Source organism: Oncorhynchus tshawytscha, linkage group LG25 (genome assembly GCF_018296145.1).
Source record: "Oncorhynchus tshawytscha isolate Ot180627B linkage group LG25, Otsh_v2.0, whole genome shotgun sequence".
NCBI lineage: Eukaryota > Metazoa > Chordata > Actinopteri > Salmoniformes > Salmonidae > Oncorhynchus > Oncorhynchus tshawytscha.
Genome location: NC_056453.1, coordinates 40,333,070 through 40,352,493, shown reverse-complemented (window position 1 = coordinate 40,352,493; position 19,424 = coordinate 40,333,070). Strand labels below are relative to the sequence as shown.

Genomic DNA, 19,424 nt, shown 5'->3' with positions numbered 1-19,424 from the left:
GGTATTACAGACTTGGACAGGGAGAGGTTGAATGACACTTGCTAGTTGGTCACCTCATGCTCGCAGTACACGTCCTGGTAATCTGTCTGGTCCTGCGGCCTTGTGAATGTTGACCTGTCTAAAAGTCTTACTCAAATCGGCTGTGGGGAGCGTGATTACACAGTCTTCCTGTACAGCTGGTGCTCTCATGCATGTTTCAGTGTTATTTGCCTCGAAGCGAGCATAGAAGTAGTTTAGCTCGTCCGGTAGTCTCGTGTCACTGGGCAGCTCTCGGCTGTGCTGCCCTTTGTAGTCTGTAATGGTTTGCAGTCCCTACCGTATCCAATGAGCGTCAGAGCCGGTGTAGTACAACTCGATCTTAGTCCTTTATTGACCCTTTGCCTGTTTGATGGTTTGTCGGAGGGCATAACGTGATTTCTTATAAACTTTCGGGTTAGAGTCCCGCTCCTTGAAAGCTGCAGCTCTAGACTTTAGCTCAGTGCAGATGCTGCCTGTAATCCATGGTTCCTGGTTGGGGTATGTTCGTACAGTCACTGTGGGGACGACGTCATCGTTGAACTTATTGATGAAGCCAATGACAGATGTGGTGCACTCCTCAATGCTATTGGAGGAATCCCGGAACATATTCCACTCTGTGATGCTAAACAGTCCTGTAGTTTAGCATCTGCTTCATCTGACCACCTTTTTATTGATCTAGTCACTGGTGCTTCCTGCTTCAATTTTTGCTTGGAAGGAGGAATCAGGAGGATAGAATTATGGTCACATTTCCCAAATGGAGGGCGAGGGAGAGCTTTGTACAGTGAGTGAGGGAAAAAAGTATTTAATCCCCTGCTGATTTTGAATCAGGTGTGCTAGCCCTGCAATGGCTGGGGGTCCCTGAGGAGGGAATTAAGAACCACTGATTTAGTCAACTGTTCTCAGGTGACACAAGGCCATAAGTGAGCAGAGTACGAAATATACCGTGACACTCGGGGGGTTCTCAATTTTTTCTTTTGAATTTTTTTATGAGCCTAATTGTAAAGACATGTCATTTAATGGTAAAAATGTAATTGCCATTTAATGTGACATATACACAACCAGTCATTATGTTTTCATCTGATTGTCAAACAAATCACTTCAAAAAGTAGGCTACAGTGAGGGGAAAAAAGTATTTGATGATATCCTTCACAGTAGCCTAAAACTGTAGAGCTCAGAGAAATAGAATGGCATTCATAATGATATCCTTCACAGTAGCCTAAGACTATAGAGCTCAGAGGAAAGGAAAGGTATTCATAATGATATCCTTCACAGTAGCCTAAGACTGTAGAGCTCAGAGAAATAGAATGGCATTCATAATGATATCCTTCACACCACAGCAATTTCCCAGATATACGGAGGAGTAATGCATCCCATCTGGATTCGTTGTGTGATGGTGTGATATTGCCTTTACTCCCTTACCAGGGGTGAGGGGTGCCCCTTGGCAGACTCCTCCAGACTTTTCCTCACCTCAGTGGGCCAGCTGTGGCTGTGAGCTCCCATGTTTGGTCCCCATGGGGAAATACTCTCTCAGACAGACAGATTCTGTATTCACAGATCATCTGGACAGGATGGAACCTGTAGACACTCAGAGAGACAGATTCTGGAACTGTGTATCACTTCACGTGATTCGTATTTTAGATTGGGAACTTTCTTACTCACCCGGTCTCTTAGATAATACTCTGCTAGTCTCTCTCTCTCTCTCTCTCTCTCTCTCTCTCTCTCTCTCTCTCTCTCTCTCTCAGTAAATTAATTGGTGCTATTTGCACCCTTCTAGTGGCACACCTGGCAGCTGCTTGCCCTGACCTTTCTCCTGGGGACGAGAAATAATAATATAATTGGTTAGTCACTGTGTTATCCTGAGTTTATTCTGCCCTGTGCTTGTCAAAACTGAGGCATATCATCATCCAAAGCTCTTAAAACTAAGGCATATCATCACCCAAAGCTCTTAAAACTGAGGCATATCATGAACTAATGCAGTCAATAATGATTTTAGATTATGTAATGACATAGTCATGGAGGCACTGACATTTTCTGTCTCCTCTCTCTCTCCCCGTCTCCCCTCCTCTCTCATTCCCTCTCCCCTCCACTTGCATCCCCTCTCTCTGCTCCTCCTCTCTCATTCCCTCTCCCCTCTCTCATGCCCTCTCTCAGACTCCTCCAGACTCATTCCCTCCCCCTCCTCTCATCCCCTCTCTGCTCCTCCTCTCTCATTCCCATCTCCCCTCTCTCATGCCCTCTGGACAGGATGGAACCTGTAGACCTCTCTCATTCCCTCCCTCCTCTCTCATCCCCTCTCTCTCACTCCTCCTCTCTCATTCCCTCTCCCCTCTCTCCTCCTCTCATTCCCTCTCCCTCTCTCTCATGCCCTCTCTCTCTCTCTCTCTCATTCCCTCCCCCCTCCTCTCTCATCCCCTCTCTCTGCTCCTCCTCTCTCATTCCCTCTCCCCTCTCTCATTCCCTCTCCCAAAACTCTCATTCCCTCTCTCCTCCTCTCATTCCCTCTCACCCCCTCTCTCTGCTCCTCTTCTCTCATTCCCTCTCTCCTCCTCTCTCTCATTCCATCTCCCCTCCTCTCTCATTCCCTCCTCCCTCCTCTCTCATCCCCTCTCTCTCCTCCTCTCTCTTCCTCTCTCCCATCCCCTCTCTCATTCCCTCCCCCCTCCTCACCCCCCCTTTCTCATCCCCTCTCTCTGCTCCTCCTCTCTCATTCCCTCCCCTCCTCTCTCTCCTCCTCTCCCCTCTCCCCTCCTCTCTCATTCATTCCCTCCCCCTCCTCTCCCCCTTTCTCTCATCCCCTCTCTCTGCTCCTCCTCTCTCATTCCCTCCCCTCCTCTCTCTCCTCCTCTCCCCCTCTCATTCCCTCTCTCACTCCTCTCTCATTCCCTCTCCCCTCCTCTCTCATTCCCTCCCCCTCCTCTTCCATCCCCTCTCTCTCTCCTCCCCCTCCTCTTCCATCCCCTCTCTCTGCTCCTCCTCCCCCTCTTTCCCCTGAAGTTAATTATCTACACCATTTGTCTCTGACATAACGCCAGCTGCTCTTGACCTTGTGCTCATGTGTCTCAGAGCAGCTGATGAAAGGGAGTCGTCCCCTCATGACTGGATTAACCGCTGATATGGGATGTGTGCATTCCAAATAGCACCCTATTCCCTACATAGTGCACTACTTTTGACCAGATCGAGCCCTATGGGCCCTGGTCAAAAGTGATGCACTACATAGGGAATAGGATGCCATTTGGGATGTTGCTATGGTGTGTGTCTGGCACTATTAGGATCCTACACAGGGCCCTGTGATGACGCCCACCATCCTCCAGCCATCTCTCCATGCAGAGCCACGTCTCTCGTTGGGAACATGCTGTCACCACACTATCACACGGCATGGTTGTGGAACTAAAAGGCCCTAAGGAGAAGACTGCTATTCACTTCAGCTACGGATCAGAGATATCAGCTCGCACTGGCCTGCTGATCACCACACCAACACATACTGTATGTAACTGGGTCAAAATACCATAGAGGCAGAGAGTTGGTCTATGTTACATTGTTGACAAGGACTTCATTGTGTAGCCTAGTGAAAAATCCTACTGCTTTTTAATATGATAGAAAATAACTCAACCAGCTGAAATGCAAGAAGAGCACATTGTAGATGCAATAACATTAAATTTTTGTTAGGTGAAAGTAGCAGACCAATGGCCCAGTGGATATATATCTCCCACAATACAGTATACTGAACATTGACATGACAACAGCGCCCCTCTCTGTACGAAAGTATGCATCACATGTTGGTCACCCCCCTCAGCTATTGATTTTGTTCATGATCACGTTACATGCGTCATGGATGCTCTAAAGAGATATTTCAGACGGTCACAAACAGCCCAGACGAACACGGGGGTAATAGTAGGGTTGACCTGGATTTTCTGCGATACAGAATCAACTGGAGGGTGACCGTGTCATTACCCTCGTAAGGTATCTGAAATTACATCAAAAGGTAAATAACAGTCCATGGTTTCCGACTGTGCTGTGGTAGAAAAGTAAATAATACATACATAGGACACTGACTGTAGTCATTAAGATTATAGAATGTGCAATTCAACAATGACATTGCAAAATTATAGTAGTCTAGAATTATATGATTTTTTTTTTTTTTAGACATGGCCTTGCAAATACGCTATAGGGCTAATGTTTTGGACAAGACCTATTCACATATTCCTACTGGAACTATTGTCAGACGAGTTCAAAGTAAACACACTGCTCAAACCGACTGTCCTTGTTGGCCTCTGTGTTGTGATGCCAACCAATGATCCACATTCTCTAAGTGTTCTAGGATACTCTTGTTGTTGTTTCTGTAACAGCAGGGTCCATGGTACTGTATGTTCCACAAACCAGAAATGGAATAGGATTGGGGGAACTGTCGTAATACAATACACAACTTTACAGAGACACAGAAGCCTCACACTTTGGCAAACTATTACAGTGTGTCTGGTGACGCACCACACAGCTAGGTCTTTGTGTAAAACTACCATGGTTATGAGCACATGATAAAGCATTGGCGTTATCTAGATTTGGTGAAGCAAGTGTTAAATGGATTATTCATGATTCAGGGATCAGAGACCCTCCCTCAATCCCTCCCTGTTCTGAGGCCATTTTTATACAGTGATACACAAAACGGTACAACATAACTGGCACCACGCAGATTCGTAGTTCATCGAATTAATCTCTTTATACACGGTAAGTAGGTTACTGTATGCATTACTTTTGGTGCTCCGTGATGTGAAGATCGGGTTATTTGTTCATGATGATGAGGAACTTTGTACAAATCATTCGGATAATTTTGCAGCCATAAGATATAATGGTACAAAATATCAGTGTCTGAATGGATTAGGATGACAAGTTAACAATTCAACAGTATCTTGCTCAGAGTAAAATGGCGTTAAATTGCAGACCACTTGTGGTTATGGGCATTTACAGCCGTTTGGGGTGGTTTTAGCACATGAGCGGTCACGTGCACGCGCGTATTATTAATTTGACCTAGAACATTGTAATATACGCGCAATTTGAATATATTGTCCGTTCATGTGTATGCATTATATTTAGGGTGCGCCACTATATTACAGCTTCGCGGTTACGTATAGCAAACAAGGAAAGAACTTGTTACACGGTAAAAGTCCTTGATCGGTCAATGTTTAAGCGAGGAGAAACATTGTTACAATGTCTTTTCACAGTGTGTCCAGAGAAGCATTGATCGGCTCGGCTACACTTGGAGTTGTCTTTGTGGCTGGTTATTACATTGGTAGGGGGGTTAGAATCAACGTGCCGCCTTATCAATTTCATCACATGTCAAGATGACGTTGAACAGTCAAATATGACAGAGAGAGCCATCGTATTGTTTCCCATTATTGTTAAATTATCAAACACTTAAACCACAGTATCTGTACCCTATAGCCATCTTGAGATTACTCATCATTTGACATGATTACTCCCTCCAGGCAAAAGAAGATCCACATTTTCCATGGACATCTTCAAGAGTCACTCTGGGGCAAAAGATAACCCTTTGATGCAGTATGTCCTCAATCATTCAATGAGGGAGCATCCGGCCCTGAAAAAACTCAGACTGGTAAGAAGGTCCGGATTTACACACGTCTTCATTATCAAATATGTTCATATATTTGCCAAACAGTAGAAACTGTCCAAAGTCCATAGTGTCTGTCGTTTGCCACAAGGGGGCACCATTTATTATGTTGTACAAATCACATCAAATCTCATTTTATATGTCACATGCGCCGAATACAACAACACTTTACAGTGAAATGTTTACTTACAAGCCCTTAACCAACCATGCAGTTTTAAGAAAAATAAGTGTTAAAGTATTTACAAAAATAAACTAATATTTAAAAAAATATTTAAAAAATAGACAAATAACAAATAATTAAAGAGCAACAATAAAATAACAGGAGTGATGCTATATATATAGGGGGTACCGGTACAGAGTCAATGTGTGGGGGCACAGGTTAGTTGAGGTAATTGATGCAATATGTACAGTACCAGTCAAAAGTTTGGACACACCTACTCATTCAAGGATTTTTCTTTATGTAAAAAAAAAAAAAAACGATTTTCTACATTGTAGAGTATTAGTGAAGACATAAACTATGAAATAACACATGGAATCATGTAGTAACAAAAAAAGTGTTAAACAAATCAAAAATATATTTGAGATTCTTCAAAGTCGCCACCCTTTTCTTTGATAACAGCTTTGCACACTCTTGGCATTCTCAACCAGTTTCATGAGGAATGCTTTTCCAACAGTCTTGAAGGAGTTCCCACATATGCTGAGCACTTGTTGCCTGCTTTTCCTTCACTCTGCAGTCCAACTCATCCCAAACCATCTCAATTGGGTTGAGGTCAGGTGATTGTGGAGGCCAGGTCATCTGATGCAGCATTCCATCCTTCTTGGTTAAAAATCCCTTACACGGGCTTCCCGGGTGGCGCAGAGATTCTGGGTTCGAGCCCAGGCTCTGCTGCAGACGGCTAGGATCGGGAGGCCCAATTGGCCCAGCGTTGTCTGGGTTAGGAGGGCTTGGCCGGCAGGGATATCCTTGTCTTATCGCGCACTCCGTGGTGGGCTGGGCGCTGTGCACGCTGACCAGGTCGCTAGGTGTACAGTGTTTCCTCCGACACATTGGTGCGGCTGGCTTCCGGGTGGGTTGTGCGTTGTGTCAAGAAGCAGTGCTGGTTGGTTGGGTTGTGTTTCGGAAGACGCATGGCTCTCGACCTTCGCCTCTCCCGAGTTGCAGCGATGAGACAAGACAGTAACTACTACCAATTGGATACCACGAAAAAGGGGTAAAATAATTTAAAAAAATATATATATATATATTTAAAAGCCCTTGGAGGTGTGTTGGGTCATTGTCCTGTGTAAAAACAAATGATAGTCCCTCTAAGCGCCAACCAGATGGGATGGCGTATCGGTGTAGAATGCTGTTGTAGCCATGCTGGTTAACTGTTCCTTGAATTCTACATAAATCACAGACAGTGTCACCAGCAAATACAGTGGGGCAAAAAATGTATTTAGTCAGCCACCAATTGTGGAAGTTCTCCCACTTAAAAAGATGAGAGGCCTGTAATTTTCATCATAGGTACACTTCAACTATGACTAACAAAATGAAAAGAAATCCAGAAATTTACAATGTAGGATTTTTTTATGAATTTATTTGCAAATTATGGTGGAAAATATTGACCAAATACTTCTCAATACTTTGTTATATACCCTTTGTTGGCAATGACAGAGGTCAAACATTTTCTGTAAGTCTTCACAAGGTTTTCACACACTGTTGCTGGTATTTTGGCCCATTCCTCCATGCAGATCTCCTCTAGAGCAGCGATTTTTGGGGGCTGTTGCTGGGCAACACAGACTTTCAACTCCCTCCAAAGATTTTCTATGGGGTTGGGCTAGGCCACTCCAGGACCTTGAAATGCTTCTTACGAAGCCACTACTTCGTTGCCCGGGCAGTGTGTTTGGGATCATTGTCATGCTGAAAGACCCAGCCACGTTTCATCTTCAATGCCCTTGCTGATGGAAGGAGGTTTTCACTCAAAATCTCACGATACATGGCCCCACTCATTCTTTCCTTTACACGGATAAGTCGTCCTGGTCCCTTTGCAGAAAAACAGCCCCGAAGCATGACGTTTCCACCCCCATGCTTCACAGTAGGTATGGTGTTCTTTGGATGCAACTCGGCATTCTTTGTCCTCCAAACACGACGAGTTGAGTTTTTACCAAAAAGTTATATTTTGGTTTCATCTGACCATATGACATTCTCCCAATCTTCTTCTGGATCATCCAAATGCTCTCTAGCAAACTTCAGACGAGCCTGGACATGTACTGGCTTAAGCAGGGGGACACGTCTGGCACTGCAGGATTTGAGTCCCTGGCGGCGTAGTGTGTTACTGATGGTAGGCTTTGTTACTTTGGTCCCAGCTCTCTGCAGGTCATTCACTAGGTCCCCACGTGTTGGTTCTGGAATTTTTGCTCACCGTTCTTGTGATCATTTTGAACCCACGAGGTGAGATCTTGCGTGGAGCCCCAGATCAAGGGAGATTATCAGTGGTCTTGTATGTCTTCCATTTCCTAATAATTGCTCCCACAGTTGATTTCTTCAAACCAAGCTGCTTACCTATTGCAGATTCAGTCTTCCCAGCCTGGTGCAGGTCTACAATTTTGTTTCTGGTGTCCTTTGACAGCTCTTTGGTCTTGCCCATAGTGGAGTTTGGAGTGTGACTGTTTGGGGTACTGATAACAAGTTCAAACAGGTGCCATTAATACAGGTAACGAGTGGAGGACAGAGGAGCCTCTTAAATAACAAGTTACAGGTCTGTGAGAGTCAGAAATCTTGCTTGTTTGTAAGTGACCAAATACTTATTTTCCACCATAATTTGCAAATAAATTCATAAAAAATCCTACAATGTGATTTTCTGGATTTTTTTTCTTCTAATTTTGTCTGTCATAGTTGAAGTGTACCTATGATGACAATTACAGGCCTCTCTCATCTTTTTAAGTGGGAGAACTTGCACAATTGTTGGCTGACTAAATACGATTTTTTTGCCCACTGTACCATCACACCTCCTCCTCCATGCTTCATGGTGGGGACCACACATGCAGAGATCATCCGTTCACCTGCTCTGCGGGGACACGGCGGTTGGAACCAAAAATCTCATATTTGGACTCATCTCAGACCAAAGGACAGATTTCCACCGGTCTAATGTCCATTGCTTGTGTGTTTTGGCCCTTTCAAGTCTCTTCTTAATATTGGTGTCCTTCAGTAGTGGTTTCGTTGCAGCAAATCGACCATGAAGGCCTGACTCAACCAGTCTCCTCTGAACAGTTGATGTTGAGATGTCTCTGTTACTTGAACTCTGAAGTATTTATTTGTGCTGCAATTCCCGAGGCTGGTAACTCTAATGAACTTATCCTCTGCAGCAGAGGTAACTCTGGGTCTTCCTTTCCTGTAGCGGTCCTCATGAGAGCCAGTTTCATCATTGATGGTTTTTGCGACTGCACAATGCAAATACTCCAGGTAGCAATTTGATTAGCTGTTCATGAGTCTTATGGCTTGGGGGTAGAAGCTGTTAAGAAGCCTTTTGGACCTAGACTTGGCGCTCCGGTATCGTGCGGTAGCAGAGCGAACAGTCTATGACTGGAGTCTTTGGCAATTTTTAGAACCTTCCTCTGACATCACCTGGTATAGAGGTCCTGGATGGCAGGAAGCTTGGCCACGGTGATGTACTGGGCTGTACGCACTATCCTCTGTAGTGCCTTGCGGTTGAAGGCCAAGCAGTTGCCATACCAGGCAGTGATGCAACCAGTCAGTGATGCAACCAGTCAGGCTCTCGATAGTGCAACTGTATAACTTTTTGAGGATTGGAGGACCAATGCCACGTTTTTTCAGTTTCCTGAGGGGGAATAGGCTTTGTCGTGCCCTCTTCACGACTGTCGTGGTGTGTTTGGACCATGATAGTTTGTTGGTGATGTGGACGCCAAGGAATTTGAAGCTCTCAACCTGCTCCACTACAGACCTGTCGATGAGAATGGGGGTGTGCTCGGCCTTCCTCTTCCTGTAGTCCACAATCATCTCCTTTGTCTTGATCACGTTGAAGGAAAGGTCCTTGCACCACACTGACAGGTCTCTGACCTCCTCCCTATAGGCTGTCTCATCATTGTCGGTGACCAGGCCTACCATTGTTGTGTCATCGGCAAACTTAATAATGGTGTTGGAGTCGTGCCTGGCCATGCAGTCATGAGTGAACAGGGAGTACAGGAGGGGACTGAGCGCACACTCTCTGTTCACAAGTGTCTGGGTCTGAGACTTGTAAATATAAATGTACACTTAGCAAACTGGCTGTTTATCATGTTAACTTTTCTATTTCTGGAGAAAAACCAAGAATGAACATCTCCTTTCTTCTGTTTTATCTTCCAGAGGACTATGGATGATTCGTGGAACTTCATCATGGTTGCCGCTGAGCAGTCTCAGCTGATGGCTAACCTGGCAAGACTCATCAAAACCAAGAAAGCTATAGAAATCGGTAAACGTTATTCACATTATACTCTTTATCACACGTAATAATCTCTTCTCACTAGTTTCTGTAGGATTTTATTTCATGTTGCTTTTACCACCAATAACAGTGTAATTCTAGTCCATATTGGCTCGCAAAAACAAACTGTTTTTATGTGAAACATTTACTGTATACAAGTCTCATAATACTGGTTTTATTTGTCTTCCCTGTAGGAGTATACACAGGGTACAACACTCTGAGCATAGCGCTGGTTCTGCCAGACGACGGGAAGATGGTGGCCTGTGACATCAAAGACGAATACCCCAACATCGGCAAACCCTTCTGGAAAGAGGTGATATGTGGATTTACGTTTGCTTTCTCTGACACACCAGTGCTACGTGACCTACTGTTGACGTAACTCTTTTTGACAGGCATTTCAGCGAGCAGAATCATTTGATTGACTATACGTCATCTCTCACACCATCGTAGTGATTCTGGCGTGTGCAGGCCAGACATGGGTGTATTTGTAAGGGATAGCCTTGTCAAGATCCCCAGGTAACAAATTACATTCTGAAACGATTATATTCACATTAGCCTGGTCCCAGATCTGTTTGTGTAATAGTTGGCATGACGGTAATAGTTGACATGATGGTTATAGTTGACATGACGGTTATAGTTGACATGACGGTAATAGTTGGCATGACGGTAATAGTTGGCATGACGGTAATAGTTGGCATGATGGTTATAGTTGGCATGACGGTAATAGTTGGCATGACGGTAATAGTTGGCATGATGGTTATAGTTGGCATGATGGTAATAGTTGGCATGACGGTAATAGTTGGCATGATGGTTATAGTTGGCATGACGGTAATAGTTGGCATGATGGTTATAGTTGGCATGACGGTAATAGTTGGCATGACGGTAATAGTTGGCATGATGGTAATAGTTGGCATGACGGTAATAGTTGGCATGATGGTAATAGTTGGCATGATGGTTATAGTTGGCATGACGGTAATAGTTGACATGACGGTTATAGTTGGCATGATGGTTATAGTTGGCATGACGGTAATAGTTGGCATGACGGTTATAGTTGGCATGATGGTTATAGTTGGCATGATGGTTATAGTTGGCATGATGGTTATAGTTGGCATGATGGTTATAGTTGGCATGATGGTTATAGTTGGCATGACGGTAATAGTTGGCATGACGGTAATAGTTGGCATGACGGTAATAGTTGGCATGACGGTAATAGTTGACATGACGGTAATAGTTGGCATGACGGTAATAGTTGGCATGACGGTAATAGTTGGCATGACGGTAATAGTTGGCATGACGGTTATAGTTGGCATGACGGTAATAGTTGACATGATGGTTATAGTTGGCATGACGGTAATAGTTGGCATGACGGTAATAGTTGGCATGATGGTTATAGTTGGCATGACGGTAATAGTTGACATGACGGTAATAGTTGGCATGACGGTAATAGTTGGCATGACGGTTATAGTTGGCATGACGGTAATAGTTGACATGATGGTTATAGTTGGCATGACGGTAATAGTTGGCATGACGGTAATAGTTGGCATGATGGTTATAGTTGGCATGACGGTAATAGTTGGCATGATGGTTATAGTTGGCATGACGGTAATAGTTGGCATGATGGTTATAGTTGGCATGACGGTAATAGTTGGCATGACGGTAATAGTTGGCATGACGGGAATAGTTGGCATGACGGTAATAGTTGGCATGACGGTAATAGTTGGCATGACGGTAATAGTTGGCATGACGGTAATAGTTGACATGACGGTAATAGTTGGCATGACGGTAATAGTTGGCATGACGGTTATAGTTGGCATGATGGTTATAGTTGACATGATGGTTATAGTTGGCATGACGGTAATAGTTGGCATGACGGTAATAGTTGGCATGACGGTAATAGTTGGCATGACGGTTATAGTTGGCATGATGGTTATAGTTGGCATGATGGTTATAGTTGGCATGATGGTTATAGTTGGCATGACGGTAATAGTTGACATGATGGTTATAGTTGGCATGATGGTTATGGTTGGCATGATGAAACAAACAAACTGGTACGCAAGCTACATTTGCAAGTAAAACTAAATGCATGCTCTTCAACTAATCGCTGCCCACACCTGCCCGCCCGTCCAGCATCACTACTCCGGGCGGTTCTGACTTAGAATATATGGACAACTACAAATACCTAGGTGTCTGGTTAGACTGTAAACTCTCCTTCAAGACTAACATTAAGCATCTCCAATCCAAAGTTAAATCGAGAATCAGCTTCCTATTTCGCAATAAAGCATCCTTCACTCATGCTGCCAAACATACCCTCGTAAAACTGACTATCCTACCAATCCTTGACAATGTCATTTACAAAATAGCCTCCAACACTCTACTCAGACTACATCCAATTTGCTATCACAGTGCCATATACTACCCACCAGTGCGACCTGTATGCTCTCGCTGGCTGGCCCTCGCTTCATATTCGTCGCCAAACCCACTGGCTCCAGGTCATCTATAAGTCTTTGCTAGGAAAAGCCCCGCCTTATCTCAGCTCACTGGTCACCATAGCAACACCCACCTGTAGCACACGTTCCAGCAGGTATATTTCACTGGTCATCCCCAAAGCCAACTCCCCCATTGGCCGCCTTTCCTTCCAGTTCTCTGCTGCCAATGACTGGAACAAACTATAAAAATCACTGAAGCTGGAGACTCATATCTTCCTCACTAGCTTTAAGCCTCAGCTGTCAGAGCAGCTCACAGATCACTGTACCTGTACATAGCCCATCTGTAAATAGCCCATCCAACTACCTCATCCCCATACTGTTATTTATTTATTTTTCACTCCAGAGTCTACTTGCACAGTATCTCAATTCAAGCTTTTGAGAGACTGGCTGCGATTGTGTGATAGATTGATGGGAATGTGAAAGTAATCTGATCCATCATCGAGAGAGCATGTCAGAGGATCCATTACTAACGGTCTCACCTGATAACAGAAGTTCTTATCAATACTCACCTACCACCTTCCAGAAAAGACCCTTCTTGTTGACGTTGTAAGCAGAGTACAACATTTTTTTGTCAAAAAAAGTAATGCGTAACCATGCATAACTCAACCCCCAGGCCTACTTCTGTGCTTTCTTTGCAGGCTGGAGTGGAACAAAAAATAGATCTACGCATCCAGCCGGCATTGAAAACTCTAGGTATAGTAATAACATGTTTATAACAGATCCATTACAAAACAAGACCATGAACAAATGTATTCACACTCACTCCTCTTCATCAGATGACCTCTTGGCCAATGGCGAGGCCGAGACATTTGACTTCGTCTTCATCGATGCAGACAAAGCAAACTATGACAACTACTATGAAAAATCCCTCCAGCTAGTGAGGAAAGGAGGCATTATTGCCATTGATAACGTGAGTGTTTCAATGAGGACTGAAGGCTAATCTAAAATCACATGGACAGCCGTAAGCAACTAAAATATATATATATATACACACACTACTGTTCTAAAGTTTGGGGTCACTTAGAAATGTCACTGTTTTTGAAAGAAAAGCACTTTTTTTTTTGTTCAGTGAAATACAGTGTAGACATTTTAATGTGGTAAATGACTATTTTAGCTGGAAACTGCAGATTTTTTTAATGTAATATCTACAGAGGCCCATTATCAGCAACCATCACTCCTGTGTTCGCTAATCCAAGTTTATCATTTTAAAAGGCTAATTGATTATTAGAAAACTCTTTCGCAATGTTAGCACAGCTGAAAACTGTTGCGCTGATTAAAGAAGCAGTAAAACTGTCCTTCTTTGGACCAATTGAGTATCTGGAGCATCAGCGGTTGTGGGTTCGATTAGGCTTTTTTATTGCTTCTCTTTCAAAAACCAAGGACATTTAAGTTATCCCAAACTTTTGAATGGTAATGTATATACACACACACACACACAGGCTGATGCTGCTCTGTGCTTTAGGTTCTGTGGAGTGGGAAGGTGGTGAACCCTGCAGCTGATGACATTGACACCCAGGCCATTGACAAGCTGAACAAGAAGTTGTACCGGGATGTCAGGATCAACATCAGCATGCTCACTGTGGGAGACGGCGTGACACTGGCCTTCAAACTCTAACACATGTAGGAGACAGGTCTTAAAACTATAGTACTAAATGGAAGATTGGCCAACACTGGTCTGTACTGTGGTAAACTGTAGTACCCAATTACTGAGAAGTAGCTTTACATTACAATAATCAGATAGTACTTGCCAAGTGCTGACTTGTAAAATGGTTGTTTATAGGTAATTAAATACATGTGTGTAATGCTGCCCTTGAATATATGTGACCTGAAAAGGTTTAAATGAAAGAACTAGGACTGTCAGAGTTAATCAGGTAACTTTGTAATTTTTGTGCATTTTTTTTTAAATATATTGTCTGAAGGCATTCAAAAATATACTGAAAACAAGTCGTGTCTGCTTTCTCAATTTACATCATTTTGCCAACCGTTACTTTAAGATGTCAATATTCTTTTTTTAAATGAAAAATCTTAAATCACACCTTAATTTGAGCAAACCCTGCGATCAAATAAAGCTTGATGGCCCTAGAAAGGACCAAAGTAATGTTTACAGTTCTACACATATTGTACTCAGGCGAGCCATACTTTCACGGTTGTTTTAAATGTTCATTATGGTTGAGCTGTAAAACAAGTGACTTGTCCTGTACAGTTTCATGCTTGTCCAACCGTGTGAAGGCGCCATGACTTATCCAAGAACAAAGGACTGACTTGTTTAAAGACTTTATTGTAAAGGTAGACAGACAAGTGGACTTGGTTTCCCAGTCATATCATTTATACACAGCTAGGGGAGGTGAAGGAGTCGCTCTGTTATAATACTTTCCCTTTTCTAATGACACCCAGAAAATCCCATTTGGCAAATGTCTTGCAATTTATAATACCATGTTCAACTAGGAAACAGGTCAAGATCATGTGGGTCTGTAAAAAGACCGCAGAATGGGTGGCGAAGCAGTAAGCATAATTAATTAACATGTCCTCAAGAATATTAGCTAAATAGATCAACACCCATTAGAAGAGGTTTAAGGTCTCTAGAATACGCGATGAACATTCTGAGTAGGAGCCGTCCTGACAACAGGCAAAGCGTTGCTAACCGAAGGCTACTCTATGTGCAAATGAAACAGGGAAAGAAAGGATATAAATTAAGGTATAATATAATTTGCTAGTGTGCAAAACAACAGTTCAGGATTGTCACATAATGACAACATAATAACATTGTTATTATATATTAAATCAAAGTATACATCTTAATATAACCCTCCATGGATTGTCCAGGCCAAACCAATAAAACAAACGTAAAACATGCAGAATAAACACGCTCTTTGAGAAGGAGGATGTATTTCACTAATGGTACAGTAATACATAACAGGCTTAGTAGTACTGGGCTACTGTTCATAGGACACACAGGATGACTGACTACAAACCAATACATCACAGGCTTAGTGGTACTGGGCTACTGTTCATAGGACACACAGGATGACTGACTACAAACCAATACATCACAGGCTTAGTAGTACTGGGCTACTGTTCATAGGACACACAGGATGACTGACTACAAACCAACTGAAAGGAAATGACAGTGGCTGATAGGTCAGGATTCCATCTAACTGACAGAACTGAGGGCTATGTTGTTGATGTTTTAGATTAGATTCATCGCTTTCCTTTGAGACATCCCTTACTGGTTGTTGGGTTGGAAATAAATAAGGCCAAATTCTTCTAATATTCCCTCAAATATTAAAACATGAAGACTTCACTAGAAAGGATAGCTAGATAATTATGCCTCCAGCTCCAGGCCCAGTCCCAGCTTGTGGCCACCGGCGTTGATGCTCTTGCCATCCACCAGTGCAGACAGGACAAGTTTCATACCTGCAGAACAGGAAAAATAAATAACCTGGCTACAACAATCCACTTTGGTGATGGCCGGCAGTGCTATTGCAAAGTAGCGAGAGCCAGTTCTTACCTGGTCGCAGCGTCTGGGTATAGCCCACTCCCACCAAGCTGGCATTGTTAACTTTAGCCTGGAAAATATAACAAACACATACAATTAACAAAGGAATACAACAGGTTACGATAATTATTGGCATTGCATAAGAACGTCACTTTATTCTCCAGTTACTTCCTAAAACATCTCATTTGACACAACCCATTCCCATTTAATAAACTACTAATCCTGCAGAACCAGTCTCTGAATACTAAACAAGACAACCAAAAGAGCAGCACTCACAGATATGGAGGCACTGGAGTCCAGCTGATACTTGGCAGCGATGCCAAAGCGCGTGCTGTTGCTGCCTGCTGTCCAGGCCAGGTTCACAGCAGTCTCCAACTTGTCATTCACCTTCTGGTAAATGGACCCTCCAAACTCTGTGCCATCATTACTGGGATATAGGACATAAACAGACCATACATTGTGTTATCAGTCTGATGAAGAGCTCTTTTATGTTTAATAATAACTCAAAGATGAACTGAAACGCTCAAATCCACCTAGAACTTATTAAAATCGTATGTAACTTGTTAAGACCATAGTACTTTTCACTTCACTGCTGAGACACAAGTCCTCCAACAATACAATCCATATTTTTATTTATTTAACCAGGCAAGTCAGTTAAGAACAAATTCTTATTTTCAATGGCGGCCTAGGAACAGTGGGTTAACTGCCTGTTCAGGGGCAGAACGACAGATTTTGTACCTTGTCAGCTTGGGGGTTTGAACTTGCAACCTTCTAGTTACTAGTCCAACGCTCTAACCACCAGGCTACCCTGCCGCCCCATATGAAGCTTACACAAGTCCTCCAACAATCCATATGAAACTTACACATTGGTGTGCAGCTGGAAATCTCCCGTTTTGTAGCCAACAGCAAAGTTGCTCTGGGTCATTTTGGACTTCGCCGTGTCAAAGGTCATCTGGTAGCCAGCCAGCCATCCCTCGTATCCGGCCACCGCCGCCCCATGGATGGCCGGGCCGGCAAAGTCAAAGTCCACATCCACGCCCAAGTTGACGTATTCACGCTTATACGCAGTCTTCACCTTACCGCTCTTCTTGCTGTTAGAAGGAGAATAGAGGAGGAAAATAGGATGAATAAACACCAGTCTGATATCTCTGTTGTTCTCGTTCAGTCATCACTGATTCTTTTCAATAAAAGGAAGATGGGTGGTGGATTACACAGTGCTGAACGTGCACAATAAATGTTATCCATGTCAGGGTTCCAAAAGACTGATGAGAAACATTTAGTTGTGCTTGAAATTAAAAAAGCCACAAACCTTACCCAGAATTTGGTGAGAATTGGGTGTCGAACGTAAGTTTCAGCCCTTTGGTGATCTATGGAAGAAAAAGAAAAAAACTTAAGCATAACTGAATAGAAAGTTCACAAACTACAGTATAGACTGGTTTCTCCTCTCTACCTGGTCTTCAACGGTGATCTCAGTCCCCAGAGTGTTGTCTGTGGTCCACTTCTCTGTAAACGTCAGGCCGTATTCAGCCCATTTGTACTTGGTCTCCAGGTTGCCATTGACTTTGCTGGTGTCAGTGTTGGATGAGCCAGAGGTTTTGAATTCCTAAATAACAACAATGACAGACTTAGTAAGCCTATATCTTGCAATGGAGGACCAGAATGTACAGTAACCCTGGTAGGATTGAAAAGCTACAACTCACCACTCCACTTGAAGACTTAGTCTTGACATCAAGTTTCACCAATCCAAAACCTAATAATAGAACAAACCATAACATTCAGAACACCACGTTCCATTACATATTAAGGTAGTGGCGTTAACCTTGTTTTGATAAGCATCTACTTAACATTTAAATACTTGCCAAATGGACTACTACATGGAGAATACTGATCCATTCGGCCCAATTGTGACGCGTCTTGAACAAATTGAATGTCAGGGTGTGACGTTAACTTCCTTGTAAAATGTCACGTCAGTGTGAAATGTGTTCTGTGCATTGACGGAAACATTCCCTTACAAGGGCTCAAGAGGCCAAACGAAAGTGATGTGAACAGTTTAAGTTGTCAGAAGAGGCCCCGGTTACATTAATGAGTGTCCCGCCCATTATTCCTACAGGGGTAAACCAACCAGTTTCAAAGACATTTACCGTATCCTTTGTTGAAGATGTCCTTTGCAGATTTACCAAGGTCACCATATGATGGAGGAACAGCCATTCTACCTGTGACAAGGAAAATGGCAGATGACAAATGATGCTATCATAGTACTACTGACCGAGTTCCGCATGTAGCCTATTGCAGCAAATGTAGGACAAAGATGGTATTGCCACAAAGGGATAGTCCTAAAATGCTCGCCATTTATTGACTAGTAGCAGTGTACTCCACCACCAAGTAACTGATCAGATAGTAGGGAATGTACGGATCATCTTCTCGTAGGACTGTGAACACATTTTAAGGGATATAGCCAGGCCTACACAACCATCTCTACACACGTAAAGCTTTGAAGAACAAGGTTATCCGCCAGCAGCCATCTTGACGTCGATATTAGCACGTCAAAGCCCCTGCCAAGTCTCAAGTTGTTTGCTTGCCTAGCTAGTTAGCTACAGTAGATCGTTACAATATGCAATATCAATGTGACTGGCGGCTGGTTCAATGAAAGTCAAGTTAGCGAGCTAGTAGCCGTTAGCAAAATAGCAAGCCGGCGAGCAAGTTAACAAGCCATTAACATCACAGACAGGGATTTGCTCACAGCAGCAATCTGTTCTCTCAACTTGAACTAGACAATAAGAAGACGTAGCTAGGCAATGGTACATCATATTTCCACCTCGAAGTCAAAATGTAATTACTTATACTGTAGTTAATGTGTCAAAGATCGGGATATGTATTTACCCTTGACAATGGGACTAACGTTAGCTAGTTTAGCTATCCATGTAACCGGTAGCTATCTGGCTACAGATTTCTCAGCGCTGGATCCCGGCCATGTCCCCTACCTAGCTAACGTTTAGCTAGTTAGCTGGCAAGCAAGGTATCTAATTAGAAAGAACAACAAAACTATGGCAATTACTTACTGGATTTTTTTGCGTTGGTGCTGATAGTTGGTTCGTTGTTTTCAAGCAGTTTCTAACACCGAGTCGCGACAGTCCTATCCAGCTGGAGGGCGATGAAGGAGAAACAGCGAAAGCAAAACAACCTCTCATGACCCCAGGATCGCAGGACCCTATAAATATAGGTGTTCGTTTTTTCGCCTGTCTAAATCAAAGTAGGATGACTGAGTTCTGGGTTTATTTGAGTATGTCTATGTTCATATTTAATTATTTTGTTAATACAAGACTGAAACACTTTAATATTTGTGT

General features: G+C 43.2%; 2 protein-coding genes across 4 annotated transcripts; one reads left to right on the top strand and one right to left on the bottom strand.

The window, feature by feature from the left end:
- Window positions 1-3,852: 3,852 nt before the first annotated feature.
- On the top strand, window positions 3,853-14,516 carry LOC112224694 (catechol O-methyltransferase domain-containing protein 1). 3 transcript variants are annotated; one of them, XM_024388392.2, is made up of 7 exons: window positions 3,853-4,000; window positions 5,499-5,626; window positions 9,984-10,089; window positions 10,293-10,411; window positions 13,223-13,277; window positions 13,361-13,494; window positions 14,047-14,516. In XM_024388392.2, the coding sequence occupies exons 2-7, from the start codon at window positions 5,522-5,524 to the stop codon at window positions 14,197-14,199; spliced, it is 672 nt and encodes a 223-aa protein (XP_024244160.1). In that variant the 5' UTR covers window positions 3,853-4,000; window positions 5,499-5,521; the 3' UTR covers window positions 14,200-14,516. The 3 variants fall into 3 exon arrangements, with proteins under 3 accessions (XP_024244160.1, XP_024244159.1, XP_024244158.1); XM_024388391.2 differs by lacking the exon at window positions 3,853-4,000 and adding an exon at window positions 4,626-4,740; XM_024388390.2 differs by lacking the exon at window positions 3,853-4,000 and adding an exon at window positions 5,147-5,302.
- Window positions 14,517-14,842: 326 nt separating this feature from the next.
- LOC112224693 (voltage-dependent anion-selective channel protein 2) lies at window positions 14,843-19,284 on the bottom strand. Its single transcript, XM_024388389.2, has 9 exons — window positions 19,140-19,284; window positions 18,222-18,293; window positions 17,781-17,830; window positions 17,531-17,683; window positions 17,395-17,447; window positions 16,944-17,171; window positions 16,357-16,507; window positions 16,093-16,150; window positions 14,843-15,998 (listed from the first exon to the last, which is right to left on the bottom strand). The coding sequence occupies exons 2-9, from the start codon at window positions 18,286-18,288 to the stop codon at window positions 15,907-15,909; spliced, it is 852 nt and encodes a 283-aa protein (XP_024244157.1). The 5' UTR covers window positions 18,289-18,293; window positions 19,140-19,284; the 3' UTR covers window positions 14,843-15,906.
- Between the last annotated feature and the right edge of the window lie 140 nt (window positions 19,285-19,424).